The 17,867-nt window shown below is 33.3% G+C and overlaps 1 protein-coding gene across 1 annotated transcript; it reads left to right on the plus strand.

The window, feature by feature from the left end:
• The first annotated feature begins 4,608 nt into the window (after positions 1–4,608).
• LOC132598876 (fatty acid amide hydrolase-like) lies at positions 4,609–15,947 on the plus strand. Its single transcript, XM_060312019.1, has 20 exons — positions 4,609–4,775; positions 4,880–4,989; positions 5,088–5,148; positions 5,893–6,089; positions 6,160–6,289; positions 6,550–6,627; positions 6,707–6,854; positions 7,659–7,771; positions 7,856–7,931; positions 8,801–8,872; positions 9,607–9,658; positions 10,277–10,357; positions 10,442–10,525; positions 10,695–10,798; positions 10,887–10,979; positions 11,866–11,934; positions 12,920–12,984; positions 14,455–14,516; positions 14,719–14,814; positions 15,537–15,947. The coding sequence occupies exons 1-20, from the start codon at positions 4,697–4,699 to the stop codon at positions 15,603–15,605; spliced, it is 1,839 nt and encodes a 612-aa protein (XP_060168002.1). The 5' UTR covers positions 4,609–4,696; the 3' UTR covers positions 15,606–15,947.
• Positions 15,948–17,867: the final 1,920 nt, after the last annotated feature.

The following is a 17,867-nucleotide window of genomic DNA, read 5'->3' on the forward strand; positions in this document are numbered from 1 at the left end:
TGACAGTACATTTTAAAACCGTCCAAACTTATATTTAAAGCGGATAATATTATTAGTAGGCTTGACTGTTATAGATGGCATCAAAGCGACTTCGTGTGCAATCTTGTTCTATGGTTAAACAAATCTCAGCGTTCAAGGCGAATCTCACATCTTTGAAAGTGATTGTTGGACAAACCTAAGCAAGGATGTTGAGTCCCTGAGGGGCCTGTACACCTTAGGCAAATCCCAAATCGGCAAAATCCTAAAGATATATTGGGTGTCTAAGGAAATAAATCTTAGAACATAGTGTAGTTTTAAAGTCGTGTTGGTTTAGGCTCGAAGCAGAAAATATCACCATTGTATTTTACTGTTACGATTAGGAAGAGAAGTTCACTTCGATATTAAAGAAGATGGGTATGCAATCGTAGTCTGCTGGTAGGAATTCCTCAGGGCGTATTACGGTTTTTCACCGAGGGGTTCTTCTATTTTTCTCGAGATGCATAAGAATAAATTAGTTGGTTTCAGGAGCATTTTGTTTTCACCATGTTTTCAAAAGTATTTACTAGAGCTTCTTTGGTTTTTCTTCGTGACAGTTTTGCAATTACTTTCTACTCCATTTTTTTGGTCAACACAGCTACTTTCTATTCATTCACAACCTTTTCTTCTATTTTTTTCCCCCATGTTTCTCATGGTCATTAGTAGTGGTTTACATGGACTGGATTGATTCGGATTTTTTTTAATACCAAATCAAACTAGTTGTATCGGAATTTTAAATTTATAAACCAAATCAAAGTATTAAAAGTCGATTTTCAATTTCGGTTTTATTACAGGTTTTCCATTTTTTTTTTTTGTGTGATTAGATGCGAAGACATCATTAGTAGTGGTTTACATGGACTGGATTGATTCGGATTTTTTTTAATACCAAATCAAACTAGTTGTATCGGAATTTTAAATTTATAAACCAAATCAAAGTATTAAAAGTCGATTTTCAATTTCGGTTTTATTACAGGTTTTCCATTTTTTTTTTTTGTGTGATTAGATGCGAAGACATCTTAAAAAAGAGCATCTGCTTGACCAAAAATAAGCTTTTTGACCCTTTTTTCTGTGTCTAGTTTTTGCTTTGTTGGTCATCAACAAAGAACTTCTTTTTCCAAGTCAAACATGCAGATACACTTATTATAACATCAAAATGTAAATGCTACACTTTAAACTGCAACTATTGTAAGACAAAACAAAATATAGCAAATATAATAATGCACCTTAGAATCCATGGAGTAACACTCTAAATCATCTTAATATTATAATTTATGGCTGTAGCTGTCTCAAGTGACATAAGAAAAATTTAACTACATATCCTCTGTGTTGGAAGTTGTCAAGCTTTCAGCGATAGCAGATGATATTTTGTTCATCTGTTGTTAACAATAAGGGCTTCAGAGGTGTAAGAGCCTGTTTGGATGGGCTTAAAGAAAACTGCTCATAAGTAAAAAAAAATAAAAAAATTGGGGTAGCCTAACTTATTTATTTTTTTGGCTTATAAGCTGCTTTAGATAAGCTAAGCCAAACGGGCCAAATTATTTTTTTGAACTTATTTTAGCACAAAATAACTTATAAGCTGGCCAGCCAAACAGTCAAAAAAGCTGAAAACAGTTTATAAGCGATTTATAAGCCAATCCAAACGGCCTCTAAATTTAGTTTTAGTTGGGCTTTTTCTAATTTTCTGGACATCTATAGGTAATGGGCTAAATATATAAGCCCAAACTTTATGTTAAAATATTATGAAACTAAAACTTTGATAAAGTTAAAATATCATGGTTTTATTATGTTTATATCAATCTATTATGCGTCTCTACATCTAGCATTGGGTAAACCTCATAGAATAAATGTCCTAGCTCTACCATATGTTTTGTTTCATTTCTTCTGGAACAATTACAAAGACTTTTTTTATTATGGATCTACTACCAGAAATTCATTATGTAATCTCAGCATTCAATGTGTATTCCTAAATAATCTCATTTTTCCATTATTCAACCATTTCAATTTACCAAGTTCAATGTTAGCCGGATTAGTCTAACATTATTATCTTTCGATGCAACAACAAGATCTTATTTGTAGCATGTGATTTTCTTGATTGGTTAATTGGTCACATTTTATTCATAGGGAAAATTAAGGTGAGTGTATATTAGGGCATCTAGTTTACCAATTTTAGCCCAAACTATCAACTTCTTACTCTAATTAACCCTTCGGCAATTTAGTTTGCAAGTCTTCCCGCATGAGACTCTGTTTTTTGGATTTATCTCTCCCATGGCTTCTCCATATCCTTCTACACTTTCCCTAAGCTCTCCACTCAACTAGCCCAGTTCCCTTCTCTTTATTCTATGTATCTATTACCTCCCCGAAAAGGAACCACAAATTTCACTGGAAAGAAATTTCCAAATCAAAGAACCCCAAATTCTGTTTCTAAATCCTAGACTCATGCTCTGAGCCCCAACTGGTTATAAGAATTTGGACGTTGGGTTGGCTGATTGCATTAGCAAATCTAAGGCAATTGATCTTTGTTCTATTGTGCGAACTCATTTTTGAGATCTCAGATGTTGTATGTTCCCTGACATATCAGCTTGCAATCTCTTTCATAGCCTTCTAACATAAGTATTGGAAAAGCCCAAAACAAGACTTATATTTGTATATGTCCTCCCTTTGAGATTTTTTGATATTTCAAATTTTTTCCTCAGGTAAACTCGTATTTTGAGACTTTAACTAATACCATTAATCACTCAAATTTTAGATTAATAATGATTTGATACTAATTGGATTTGGGAAGATGATGTAGGTGCTACATCATATACGTGTTAGTTGAGTGGAAAAAATGTTTGTCATGAATAGATGTGCTTAAAGAAAGAACATGTTATCTACTATTCTAAAAATATCGCTGAAAGTTGTTCCTTGAGTAGTGACTCTCCTTGTGCTACTGTGATAATAAAACAATGAATGGTAGGTTACAGATGGAGATATGGTGGTGTTTGAGAGGAATTTTTGAGTCCCCAAGGAAATACATTGGTTATACTTAGTAATACTATATTTGTACATTGTTATACAGAACATATACATTATTCATACATGATATATAGTATATAAGAGTGTATATGTAATGTATAATCATATATACGCTTTTATACCTTGTGTTATACATATTTTAAATATGACAGAGAAAAATAAAGAGGGTTATATGGTAGCACGGAGAAGAAGGTAGAAAAACATATACATTATATATACACCGATGATACAGTAGACTATATCGGCCGCAAACTAGATGTGTGGGCTGTATATATTAGTTATTTCCCCTAAATTATATATGTATAAACTAATTAAAATATTGCATGCATATTGTCGGGTCGGTTTGGTTTTGATTTGACCTTTTTTTTTTTAAAAAAAAAAAACAAACCAAATCTATTATTGTCGGTTTTTTTTTTTTTTTTTTTTTCAAAACTAAAAACCAAACCAGATCACTAATCGTTTTTTTTTTCAATTTTCATTTTGGTGCGATTTGTCGGTTTTCTTTGTATAACCCTAGTCATTAGTTTACTTGAACTTCAATGTGCTTTGTTTTTTTTGTGGATAAATGACAACTGGAAATTATGAGCTTAGGGAAATGGTACAATTTTTTTACAAGTTTCGGTCATAGATAATAGCAAAATAGAAACTAACGGTCCAATTGACGACATGATCCATGGTGGATATTTGTTTTGTGATTAAAGTTATTTATTTTCTCGTGACTATAAAGATCAAATTCTGAAGTTCATGAATATTGAAAATTGGATACAAAACCTTATTGACTTCCTACAAAATATTGCACACCTAGCAGAAATAATTTTGGGCAATTAGCAGGAATGCCCTTATTTTGGAGTGGTCTTTGATTTTTTCCCTTCGCTAAAATTCATTAGTCTCGGGTTTGAACTCCCACTTAGTCAAAAATTAAAAAAAAATCGCAAGGTAGAGATTGGATTCGTAAGGCAGAATTTTGCCACCTTCAGGTAGAGTTTTGCTTTGCACCTGCCGTGCAAAACTCTGCCTTAAAGCTTAACTTTACTATAAAATTCTACCTTGCGATTTTTTTTTTTTACTGAGCTGGGGTTCAAACCCTAAATCTCAAGGTATTAAGGGAAATGGATAAAAATTAAAAATCACCAATTTGAGGGATAAAAATTAAATAACAGTGCATTTGAAGGTCACTCCGCACAAAAAATTAAACAATTTTTCTGAATTGCGATTTCTTCTTTAGTACTGGGCTCATGTAATGAGTATTTCAAGCCCAATATCCCACCAAAGTCCAGATACGCCTATAGAGCCCAAAACATAACATGTTCTGAGTTATAACACGTGTGTGAGAGTAGTTGTTCCGAAAGCACTAAATTGAAAGTAGTTGGGACCATTTTAAGGTTCTGACTTATGATAACGAAAAAAAAGTAGGAGAATTGAATTCAAACACAATCAAGTTAACTACTGTCAATGTAGTCTTCATTGCTACTGGTCCTAGCCAGAGCTAAGAAAGCGAAAGTTCACCGACTTTCACAGCTCCGTCACGTAAGTGTAACATGATTTATCTAATCTATACATTAAGTAATACAATATAGTATACTCCTTATAATAACTAGTAGCAATCAATTTTATTCTTCTGATCATATCTTGTGCTTTTCTGCAGTTCAAAAATTTATACTGAAAAATGGTGAAGAAGCAAGTGATGTTGCCGGTGAATGAAGTAGACCTCACCACAGTAAAATATGTGCCTGAAAAAGTAGAAGGTTTGCATTTCATATATTTTTTTTGTTAAACATAGTGTCTTGGCAATGATGGAATTGACAGTATCATTTTTTTTTCCCTGGTTTGTGTGTTAATTGATTTGCAGCTCCGCATTTGACTGGTTTTTGGTTCAAGTTGTTTGTTAAATTGATCGAGGCACCGTTAATTGGTTCTCTAATTGTCAGTCACCTGAAGCAGAAGAATGGAATTACTGAGGTTTGGTTTGTACTAACTTGTGGACACTTGCAATTTTATGTATCTGATGCATAAAAAGGAGATTAAGAATTTAAAAGTGTTGTTTTTTATTGTTGTAGATGGTCAAGAATACTGTGATCCCAGAGGTTCCCATGTTCATTCCCGAGTTCCCTCCTCAAGGTTCACTATTAAGCTTTTTCTGCTTATCTTTCAATCAGTTTATTAATATCGTATGTTCAGTTTTAGGACACAGTGGAATAAAAAGATCTATATAGGTGATACCAAGTAGTTGAGATTAAGTTTTAATCATGCTAGTACAATTCTTTAGGTCTAATGAGTCTTTTAGTCCTGTTAGAGATTTATGTACCTGTAGAAATGTATAGAACATCTAGTGCAAGTGAAACTATCTTTTTTTATTATATTAGACCGATATGGGCTTAAAATGGAGCGACATGGATAAGGAGGATTTGTATAACCGACACTGACTTGCTTGGGATTGAGGCGTAATTGTTGTTGTTGTTGTTGTGTTTTGTATATTTAGTATACTTCAATTTTTCTCCCGGAGTAGGAAGATCCTATTTCCTTCTAAATATGCCATTCCACTGAGATAGCACTGCTTACCTATCTTGTTGTACCCCTTGTTGTCTTTCTTCTTTGTTTTCTATTAGTTGTGGATCTTATAAACTTCTTGCCAGCAAAAGTTCACGAACAATCCTATATATTGAGGCTAAGCTTTTTACTACTTACATTTTACTCCTTGAGCATGACATTAAGGGTGATAAACTAATCCTCCGCTGATTTTCTGACACATAACTGGAAAGAAGAATAATACCGTGGGCATTCCATGATTTTGCTGAAGTTGGAATTCAGGAATTAAGGTGCTTTTCTAATTGTACTGAATTGTCGTTATGCATATGAATTTAGAGCCAGAGCCTGGTGTTGTTTGCTTAGAAGAAGAAGGAAAACCCCAAGAACGGCTTGATTTAGCCTTGAAGTGTCTTCCACATTATGATCCTTCTAGCAGATGCAGTTCTGATTCAGAAAAACCATTCCAATTCCGTTACTGGAAAATCCGTGATTATGGATATGCATACAGATCTAAGCTTACTACCCCATCTATGGCAAGTGACTTTCCGTTGGTTGTTTTATTTCGGTTATCTTCAAGAGTAATAAATCTCTGTCTTGCTAAAGGTTGCAGAGCACTTTATCTCAGCAATGGAGGCAGTTAATAATAAGCAGCCATCAGCACCATTATTAATCTCCTTTGACCCCAACGAAGTGAGAAGGCAAGCGGCAGCTTCCACTCAAAGATTTCTGGAAGGTATTTTTATTTGTAGATGTGCATAAAGGTGGATCTTGCCCACATATTGCAATTCAAAATTTGTCTTTTTTTTTTTTTTTTTTTTTTTTTTCTTCTTCTAAGTTTTCAGCACATGCCGTCAAATAAATGATGAAAATGATATTAGTTTCCTGCAAATAAATCATATCTCAAACTACTGTGCCAAGTCTGCTGATTTTGTTACTAAACCGTATTTCCTTTCATCTGTTTTTTTTTTCTTCTATTATGATGTGGTCATGGAGCAATCCCATTGTCAATCTTGGATGGGATTTTCATTGCAGTAAAGGATGATATTGATTGCTATCCTCATCCTTCAAAGGGTATGTGTCCAACATCACATTTCATCTGCAAATATCTCTGCCATTGTTAGCTGAACTTTGTTCCCTGTTGAAAGAGCAGGTGGTTCCACATGGTTTCATGAGGTTCGCCAGGTAAAGACAGATGCAGTTTCTGTGTCGAGATTACGAAACAGTGGTGCAATTCTAGTAGGAAAGGCAAATATGCATGAGCTTGGTATGGGCACCACAGGAAATAATCCAAATTATGGGTAAACTTTTTTCCTTGAACCTAAAAATAGCAAACATGACTAATTTTTTTCTTTTTCTTTTTGACAAAGCAAACTTGATCTATATAGTTTTGTGAATGTTGAAGAACGATTTCTCATTTAACAGGAGTATGCTAAAGACATCCCTCAAAAATCACTTTTTTGATATCTTCCTTTCTGTTTCAATGTGGATCTTTCAGTGACTGGAGTATTGAATGTTCTTTAGCAGTCATTTCTGGCTCATCTTTTACCTTCTTTTGCCGACATGGCACAAGGTTCACTAGAGGTGGTTTATTCCTAAGTTCATTCTACTTGTTCGTGTAAAGATGTTGGCTGGTGGTTTTTTGGCTGTTATGTGATTAGTTCAACATTTTGACTCATTTAACTGCACAATCGTATAAAATTTTGCTTCCCCATCTCTCTTTTGAAAGATGATTATTTCCTTAAGTTACATATTTCTAACATGTATATTCAAATATGTCGTCCACTTACTGCATCTTGTAGTCCTTTTCCTCTGGTTGAGTGTCTGAGGGTCTTGGTTGAGTTATATTATTTCGTCATTCATACAAATATGTTGCTTGGACTCTCCAAAAATGATGCTGCACCTATGTCGGATCCTCCAAAAATGCACTACTTTTGGAGGATCCGAGCGGCATTTTTGAAGAGTCCGAGCAACATACTACAGACCGTTTTAGATATCCTTTCCCCCCTTGTTCTTGAGATAGCATCCTTTGTAGCGTATCTGGTAACTATTGTTTCTTGGGTATATTTTACCTTTAACACCAGTAAAACATTTTTCTATGACAGTACACCTGGGAATCCGCATAATCCAAAAAGGTACACAGGTGGTTCATCCTCAGGTCCAGCTGCAATTGTCGCTTCTGGATTGTGTTCAGCAGCATTGGGAACAGATGGCGGAGGTTGTATAACATATCAGGGAAGTGAATTAGTAATTTGTTTTAAAATGGTTATAGATTTTCATGCTTTATTCATTTGAAAGCCAGGTTCAGTACGAATTCCTGCTTCTCTTTGCGGGGTTGTGGGCTTGCAAACAACATTTGGACGGACTGACCTGACAGGGTAAGTTCATGAATAGTAGATCAATGTTCATCTATACCCGAATGGTTTATCCTTATGAATCCTCTCAGGAGAACTTTTCCGTCTGCTGTCAAATCTTTGATCTGCTGCCTCATACAACTTACCTCCCTCAGTCGTTACAATTTGATCTTTCTAGCCTAAAAACTGTTCTTTTCTGTAGTTATCCATATTTCTGGATTTCAGTTTTGTCAGATCTCTATGATAACTTGTACTCTTCACTATCTGTAAATGGCATTTTTCATTTCTCTAGGCGGATAAGTGAAGAAATCATTATACACCCAAAATTCTGTGTAAGGCATGAAATCAAGCACTATATTTTTTCTGGGCCTTAGTCAAAAGCATTATTCCCCAGGCACTTCATGATATGAGAAATAAGGTAGCTTTAGAGAAGTGCAGCCCTTACTGCAGTAGTTGATAACTCTAATCTGCACTTTGCTTAGAAATGTACTTACATCTTGCAGATTCATAATTAATGCAGTTTTGAGGTATTGGTTGAAAAAAGAGGTTTTGGGTTTTCTGTTTTTCATTACAGAATCCAAAAACAAGAAAAATGAAAATGAAGTTGATGTCCCATGAATGCCGTTAGAGTGCATAGAAGCAAGACAAAATAACGTTTGTGTTCATTTTTTGTTGTGATATGTTTCATATTGGCCATTGCCAATGATTTTAGAATGAACTCCCATACACTTTGCAGAATTTGAAATTCGATATAAAGCAGCCAATATTTGAATTTTGATCAGAAGTATGTAATAATACTTAGGTTATGTATTGCAAACATTCTCAATGATTGTGATTGCATATTGCAAGTGTGGATATGTTTATAATTTGGTCCATCTCTGTTCTTTTCTCAGGTCACTGTGGGAAGCAGTAACTGTTGCAATTATTGGACCCATCACAGCTACGGTTGAGGATGCCGTACTTATGTTAGTAATTGGGTTTTACTGCCAATTTCTTTACAAAAAAATAGTCAATTGTGGTCATGGGAATCTCTGATATTCATCTCACTGTGTACAGTCAAAACATGCATTTTTCATTTACCTGTTTGACTTGATTATGCAATCAAAATTATTTCTGGTGTTACACTGTTTATATTCTGCATGAAATTCCATTAACCTTTATATGTGCTAAACAACGGTGAAGAAGACACCGAGTGTCAAAATTATTGGACAAATTATCACTGGATAACAAGGGATCAATTGTTATTGTTCTTATTATAACAATAACAGTAAGAAGAAGAAGAAGAAGAAGAAGAAGAAGAAGAAGACAGCTAATACGTATCACCTATACTATATAGATCCATTTCTTCCATTATGTCCTATATTTTGCTACCTGCATTTACTCCCTACACATTTTAGAGTTCAAAAGCTATTAAAGCTAAAGATTAGAAGTTCACTGAAAAAAGTACCAAACCACCAAGATATTCAGCTTCCAAGGAGCAATGCTAGACCTTAACCATGATAGAACAATGTAATTATCCCAACTCATGGCATCAGACTTCTATTGTCTCCAATTAGGTTGTATGCATCTTCTAAAAATTTAGGTTGCATGTTTGAGTATCTTTTTGTTAAATTTGGTCCAGCTATCTTTGATCATGGTGATAAGACCATTCTTATGGTTGATATCTGTTGATTATTGTTATTTCTTTACAACTTTTCAGGTATGCAGCAATCTTGGGATCCTCTCCAGCTGATCGAATTGCGCTGAATCCTGTAATCACTCACAAATTGTACTTCTGCAAAGTTTCAAGATATTGTCCTGCTTGAGGGTTCAGTTTGACTTTTTTTTCTTTCTTCATTTGTCTAAACACTTTAGTTTAATTAGTAAATAGGGTATCAGGTCATCTTTCAACATTGAGTTTTTCCACTAAAATTGCAGTTATGATGATTGTCGATGATCCTGAAGCATTTTAATTACCATAATAACTTAAGTTTGGGGTATTTTTCTTCAGACACCTCTTCTGCTCCTGGTTTAGTTTGGGTGATGTTTCATTCCGCTGAATGTCCCATTGTTTCTTTTTTTAATCAGTGCTGCAGTATTCACTCTACTTGTATAATATAGATTATGGAAGACTATTTTGGTTAACTTGCTGAAAAAATGTGTCATTTACCTGTCCATTATAACCTTCTTGTTTTAGGTCCCCCAAAATGGATTTGATATATCTAAAAAAGACCAATATTAAGCATAGGATTAAATTGATCCTATAGTTGAATAGGAGACTGTTGATGTAGGTTCAATGTCGAATGAGTTCTTTCATTGGATTAAAAAGTTGTCCTCTGCATTAAGCATGCTGTTTTTTATTCACATTATTATTAATTGTTTTATTTCAGTCCCCCCCTTGTTTACCAGATTTATCATCCAATGAGAGTTCAAATATTTTGGGATCACTTACCTTGGGAAAATATACGAAGGTGTTGCACTTCTGTTCTCTTAAGGTTTTTGGTGACTTTAGCCTTCTTGGTTGAACATTGGCTGATACAAGATATCTTTTACAGTGGTTTAACGATGTTAGCTCGACCGATATATCTGATAAGTGTGAAGATGTCCTAAACCAACTATTTCATCTGTATGGATGCAAAGTAAGTCCATATTACCCTATATTACGTATGTGATCTATTCTGTCAGAATCATGCTTTTTACATCAAGATTATTGTTTATTTCAGAAGACGTTATGTTTAAAGTTCAGGTGCACTTTCTGGATGTAACTTTGTTTATTCTATTTTTCTTGCTTAACTCTTTCCAATCAAGACAACAGAGATTGTTATACCGGAGCTTCGGGAGCTGCGCACAGCCCATATTGTTACTTTTGGATCTGAATCACTGTGCTCATGGAATCCTGGTTGTGAGGATGGGTATATCTATTTTCCATTTAAGCTATTAATCGACTGTTTTTCAATCCTGTAGCTTGGACTAATATAAACTTTCTGTCGTTTTATGTAGGAAAGGAGGAAGATCGACTTATGATACTCGCACAAATCTAACACTTTTCAGATCATTTGCAGCATCAGACTATGTTGCTGCCCAGCGTCTTAGGTAAAGAATACACTACTGAATTGCTTTCATACATGTTGAAACAATTTGTTCAATTATTGTTTGTTTTAATATCAAATTAGGGAGCTGCAAGTGTGTTTTAGATCAGTGGCATATACACATATGATTCGACATTTAATAGGCTTTCCTAGCTTAAACTACATCAGCAATTGTAGGTTTTGGTTACCTCACTTTAAGCACATTGTGTCTAAAAGCTTAAAAAGTTATCATCTTCATATCCTGATTTTAATTTTCAATTAGAAAATAATATTCTCAGAAATTGCATGCAAACAAATTTATCTTCTACTAGAAGAACACATCAGAATCCACGGTTCATGCCTTTAATTTCATTGCTTGTTTACCCCACGGTTACTTTGTATTTCTTAAGTGTTATCTAAGAATCTAATGGTTCTTTTTGTATTATGTTTTGGCGACATGTTTAGTGTTAGATGCACTACTATATTTAATCTAAATGTTAAAAGATTTCAAGCCTCCCTACAAAGTTGCATTTAGAAATTTGATTAAGGGTGTGTCTGGTATAGAGGAAAATATTTTCCAATTTTTCCATGTTTGAGTTGGTCAATTTGTGGAAAACATTTTCTTTAGGAAAATAAGTTCATTAAAATTAGGAAAATGACTTTCCTAATGAGAGTAGGGAAAACAAGTGTCCTAAGCATGTCCCCACCTCTACCCCGCCCACCACCACCCCCTCACCCCATCCCACCCCCATAAATGCTCTTGGGGCAATATCTGCTTATTTACCGTACACAGAAAATAAGTAAGAAACCACTTATTTTTGAGGAAAACATTATTCAAGAAAACATTTTCCTACCAAACACATCCAAAATATGTTCAACTTATTTCAGCTTTCGTGTGTCTGTTATTGCAGGCGGAGGTTAATGTACTACCACATGGAGGTTTTTAAGAAAGTGGATGTCATTGTAACACCTACCACTGGGTAAATTAAGTTCTTGAACTCTTATGGGTTCTGATATCTGTAAATACACTTCTTTCACATTTGTGTAAATAGCTACATTCCATTGCAGTTATGTTATGCTGATTGTTGGTAGATCTCTGTTAGATTTGTCACATGTGTAAATAGATGAGCTACTTGTAATAATGACCCATGATAATGTACTTATAATTCGTATTGTATAAATTATCTATAGAAGCTCCTAAGCATAAGACATGTACTTGTGCATTTTCCAATCTCACATGGTATCAGAGCTCTCTTAAGAGTGAAACTTGTATTTGTTTTCAGTGATTTGGAAGGTTGTAACTAAACGCTAAAATCGGCCTTTTAGTTGCATGATAATGTTGGCAACTGTTTTCCTCAATCTTCTGGTTGATGGAGGTTTCGGGAAGTTGGTTTCGGAAGAACTGTGACATCACCCAAAAAAAAAAAAGATTTTCCTTAGGTCCTCTTGCTATTGACAACTTGACCTATGATTGTAGAAAAGTAAAAAATTATAGATGATTGGCCCAAAAAATAGACTATATATTGCTTTTCAGTTCATGTGTAAAATGTTTAATCAATGAATGACTCAATAAGAGTATTAGATATTAGGATACTTCTATTGTCTTTGAAGTTGTACCCCCATATTTTAGCTTTTCAAGCGGATTCACAAGCCTGTACCATATAATCTAGCTTAATGATCGAAGTCACATTTATCTGATGTTATGATCTACAGACGGTTTCCATTGAATACGTCACTCACAGAGTTTTCACATCGAATGGAAATGTATATGTTCATATAGAATGACACTTTTCTATCATAGAGCTGAAAGTTTTTAGTTTAGTCCCAAGTAAATTATATCTTCCTTTTTTTTTTTTCCAACTAAAGTAGATGGACCAATGCTTTGTGTATGTTGTCATTTATGTCAATTTGTTGCTGGATTAACAGACACTTCAATTCATAATTTCTATTTTTATTTTTTTCCAGAATGACAGCCCCAGAAATTCCAGAAGGTGCTCTTGAAGTTGGAGAGACAAATTTGCCAGTTACAGGTAGGTTAACATCATTTTATTATTCTGTAGTAGTCATTAATGATCCTTGGAGATACATCTCCTTTATATCCTATACGTCCTTGCTGTGCGCGCGCAGTGCAGGTAACTTCCAAAGCTTGGATAACTTTTTTTGATTGTTACTACCAAATTATCCTGTAATTTACGCAAGTGGATACTAACAATCAAGTTACCATATACTTGACACATGCTTATGTATGTTTTTCAAAAATATTGCCAATAAAATCATTACTAGTTATTTTCTGCTGTCATTTCCTACTTAGTTATTTTCCTCACAGCCTTTTTACTCATGTATTTCTCAAACCCTTTTTGAAAATCACTTCTCTTGAGCCGTGGGTCTTTCGGAAACAACCCTTTCTACCCCGTAAAGGTAGGGGTAAGGTCTGGGTACACCCCACCTTTCCCAGGCCCCACATGTGGGATCACACTGGGTATGTTGTTGTTGTGGTTTAACAGCAATAAGAAAATTTAAGCCTAGCTATCACTGTGGATATTTCCTCTGGTTGCATCTAGGGTGTCAAATAGGCAGGTTGGGCTACATTTGGACGGATTAAAACGGGTTGAACTAAAAAGGAGTTGGGTCATGACTTGCCCAAAGTTAATCTATTTTTAATATACATACATGTTAACCTTATCAAAATAAAATAAAAATAAAAAAATGACCTGCCCAAAGATTGCTTGTGCCAAAAGCTAAACTGCGGATCATAACCCAAACCTCCCAACTCATATTTTCATTTGTGTGTTTGTTCTTATATAATTTGTGTACTTAACAGATTAAACTAATAAAAGCCTTTTATTTTATTTATTATGACTATATCAAACCCAAACACTTAATTTTTCTATGTTTTAGTAAATTTTTGTATTAGTTAATTTGGGTTACATGTGCAGCCCGAATTGGCCCAAGCTTTTAGATGGGTTATACCCAAAATGACCCACCAATGAATATATACCCTGCTCTGCCTGCCCAAGTCTAATGGGCTGAATTTGACACCCTAATTACATCTATATTTCATTTACTTTGAACTATGAGCTTAGGAAAAGCTTTTAGTGGAATGAATGTCTGTCAAGAGGAAATTGTACATATGTTGCTGATACTAGAGACCAACTGTGGTTTAGTTTAATGGCATCTTCAATTCTGAAGCCAATTAAAGTGTGAGCGCTCTTTTCTCCGACTAGTGCCTCAGATCGTAATCTGAATTCTGAAGTAGATTTATAATAGGTCATTATAGTAAACCTGTCAGAAGATAATTTTTTATTTTTGACATGGTGTTAGGCTCAGAAATTTGAACTTTGTATGCATTGAAGACAGATTGTACTTTGTTATTTAAACTTTTGAAGCGTTCTATCTCAAAATATTCTCAATACTACGACAGTTCTTTTTGTTGTTATGATGAGCACTTCATGATGATCTAACTATATTTAGACTACTTATTCATTTGCTATTCTTTTCAGCAAGCCTAATGCAATTTGTTATAACAGCAAATGTTCTCGGACTTCCTGCTATATCTATCCCTGTAAGTGACATTCATCTTTTGTGTGGCCTCTGTATTCCAAGACCAATTTATTAAAACTAAGATGTCTCTTGGTGGCTATCATTTAGGATTCATAATTATTCTCAAACATGTGGACGTCAAATATCAATCAACATCATGTGTTTAAAATTTACCTGTAGCTCACTAATTTACCTTTCTTTTTCTTTTGATTTTTCATGCTTAGATTGGTTATGACAAGCAAGGACTTCCAATAGGCTTGCAACTCATTGGTCGTCCATGGTGTGAAGCTTCAATCTTGCGTTTAGCTACTGCGATAGAGGTATACGCCTCCGCCCCTACCACCACACAAGCCTAACAAACAAACGGCAAAAAGTCCAAACAACTACGGAAAAGACTCAAATATGTCATCCAACTATCAGAAATGGCTCTTTTATGCCACTCGTCAATAGTTTGGCTCATTTATGCCATCGAACTATAGGAAATGATTCATTTATGCCACTCATCAATAGTTTGACTCATTTATGCTATCGCATGTTACCAAAATGACTCATCCATGCCATATTTCATTAAAACTGATTTTACAATACCATATATGACACGTGACCTCCAACTAGATTATGGTTGTGGGTGGGTAAGGTGTATGAGTCGGATTTTTAATTAATTTGGTATTTAAAATTGGGTTAGTTTAATCAAACGACGTAGACCTCTAATTGGATGCCACGTGTCATATCTGGTATTATAAAACTGGCGTTAATGAAAAATGGCATAGATGAGTCATTTTGGTAACGGGCGATGGCATAAATGAGTCAAACTATTGATGAGTGGCATAAATGAGCCATTTCCTATAGTTCGATGGCATAAATGAGTCATTTCCTATAGTTCGATGGCATAAATGAGCCAAATTATTGACGAGTGGCATAAATGAGCCAAATTATTGACGAGTGGCATAAATGAGCCATTTCCGATAGTTGGATGACATATTTGAGCCTTTTCCGAAACAACTATATATTGACAGGAAATATATATGAATTGTGCTTTCAGGAAATCTCTGAAGAGTATAGGAAGAAACCAGTGGAGTTCTATGACATCTTGAAAGGGAATCTGAATTAACTTTCCAAGACGCCATTGAAAGAAAGTGTAGGAATAAGCTTAAACCTTACGTCAAAGGCAAGGCAAGATTTTATCAAAAAACTAGACGGCCTATGCCCGTGCTGCGCACGGACCCAGCATTTTAGATTATAGTGCATTTATGTGTATGTAGTCGTCTTTGAATAGTGATTATATATATATATATATATATATATATATATATATATATATATATATATATATATATATATATATATAAATATATATATATAAACAGAGAGAGAGAGAGTATATATTATGTTCAAAACACGATTAATATAACATTGTAGTTTGTGCTCCGTATATAAAATTTTATTATATTAATGTTTGCTACGAATACAAAATCGGCAAATTTATTAATATTTTTTAAAAGAGAAGACTTGTTTAAAAGGAAACTATTTTCCTCTCTTTGAGATAAAACAATAGCAATATTTAAGCATCAATTGATACTTTCAATTTTAATTCGATTAATTTAAAGGTGTAAAATACTTATTATTTTTTATCAAATTTTGATTTGGATAATTCTAATTCAAATTATTAAATTAATTTTACATGTTTAAAACGAAACAAAGTAGAAATTGATTTTCTATTTAAACGAAGAAATACTATTTTTTAATTTTTGGTAAATATTCTCCGTTTAGCTCATTTTACTTGTCATGTTGTCTTTTGCATGGTTTTTTAAGAAAACGTCGATTAGAATTATAATTTGACTAATTTACCTTATTCATTATTTGATCTCCATTTGATATATTTTTTTACGACATTAATCTTTCACATTTATTAGAGTAAGAATAAAAATAAAAAAGTAATTAAATTCTATCTTATTTTAAAATATAAATATTTTAAGTATATTTATTTTAGTAAACATAACAAATAAATGACATGGCGGAATAACAAATACAACAGTTTAATATCTAGATTAGATCTCAGACTACTATAAAAAAAAAATTGTATGGTTTGACTACTTAACTTTTTAAAGAAAAGCAATTTCATTTGCTCCCACTAATGGATTGATACGCACGTGGCAATGAATCTATCATTATTGACTTAATGAGATACTTTGGAAATTACATTAATATTGTTTGATTTTTTAATATGGGGTGCACTTTTATTTTTGGACATTATTAATTTGCACTATTTTTATGCATATATATATATATATATATATATACTATGTTCAAAACACGATTAATATAACATTGTAGTTTATACTCTGTATCTAAAACTTTATTATATTAGTGTTTACTACGAATACAAAGTCTGCATTTTTTTTTTTACTTTTTTTTTTTAATATGGGGTTCACTTTTTTTTTTTTGATATTGCTTGATTTTGTTAATATGGAGTTCACTTTTTTTTACCGTGAGTTTGGAGATGGTGGGTTCCACTTTTTTTTGGACATTATTAGTTTGTACTATTTTTATGCATATAATATATATACATATATTATGTTCAAAACATGATTAATATAACATTGTAGTTTGTGCTCCGTATCTAAAACTTTATTATATTAGTGTTTGCTACGAATACAAAGTCTGCACTTTTTTTTTTAACATTATATTTTTTTAATATGGGGTTCACTTTTTTTTTTTTCCAGGAGTTTGGAGATGGTGAGTTCCACTTTTTTTTTATATTGCTCGGTGTTATTTAGTATGGGGCTCACCCTCTTTTTTTTAAGGGACAACTAAACCCATGCTTTATATAGTTTCTTCTTTTTTATTTTTTATTTTTTATATTGCTTGGTGTTGTTTAGTATAGGGCCCACCCTTTTGGACATTATTAGTTTGCACTATTTTTATGCATATAATATATATATATATATACTATGTTCAAAACACGATTAATATAACATTGTAGTTTGTGCTCCGTATCTAAAACTTTATTATATCAGTGTTTGCTACGAATACAAAGTCCGCACTTTTTTTTTTGACATTGTTTGTTTTTTTAATATGGGATTCACTTTTTTTTTTTTTTTTTTATATTGCTTGATTTTGTAAATATGGGATACTATTTCAAAACACGATTAATATAACATTGTAGTTTGTGCTCCGTATTTAAAACTTTATTATATTAGTGTTTGTTACGAATACAAAGTCTGCACTTTTTTTTTGACATTGTTATTTTTTAATATGGGATTCACTTTTTTTTTATATTGCTTGATTTTGTTAATATGGGGTCCACTTTTTTTTTTCTCGTGAGTTTGGAGATGGTGGGTTCCACTTTTTTTACTTTTTTTTAATGCTTAAC

The sequence above is a fragment of the Lycium barbarum genome, chromosome 6 (assembly GCF_019175385.1).
Source record: "Lycium barbarum isolate Lr01 chromosome 6, ASM1917538v2, whole genome shotgun sequence".
Taxonomy (NCBI): Eukaryota; Viridiplantae; Streptophyta; class Magnoliopsida; order Solanales; family Solanaceae; genus Lycium; species Lycium barbarum.

Coding starts and splice junctions, on each gene's coding strand:
- LOC132598876 (XM_060312019.1), top strand. CDS start 4,697: ATGGTGAAGAAGCAAGTGATGTTGCCGGTGAATGAAGTAGACCTCACC. Junction 5,149..5,892: donor TCCCGAGTTCCCTCCTCAAG/GTTCACTATTAA, acceptor ATATGAATTTAG/AGCCAGAGCCTGGTGTTGTT. Junction 11,935..12,919: donor ATTGTAACACCTACCACTGG/GTAAATTAAGTT, acceptor ATTTTTTTCCAG/AATGACAGCCCCAGAAATTC.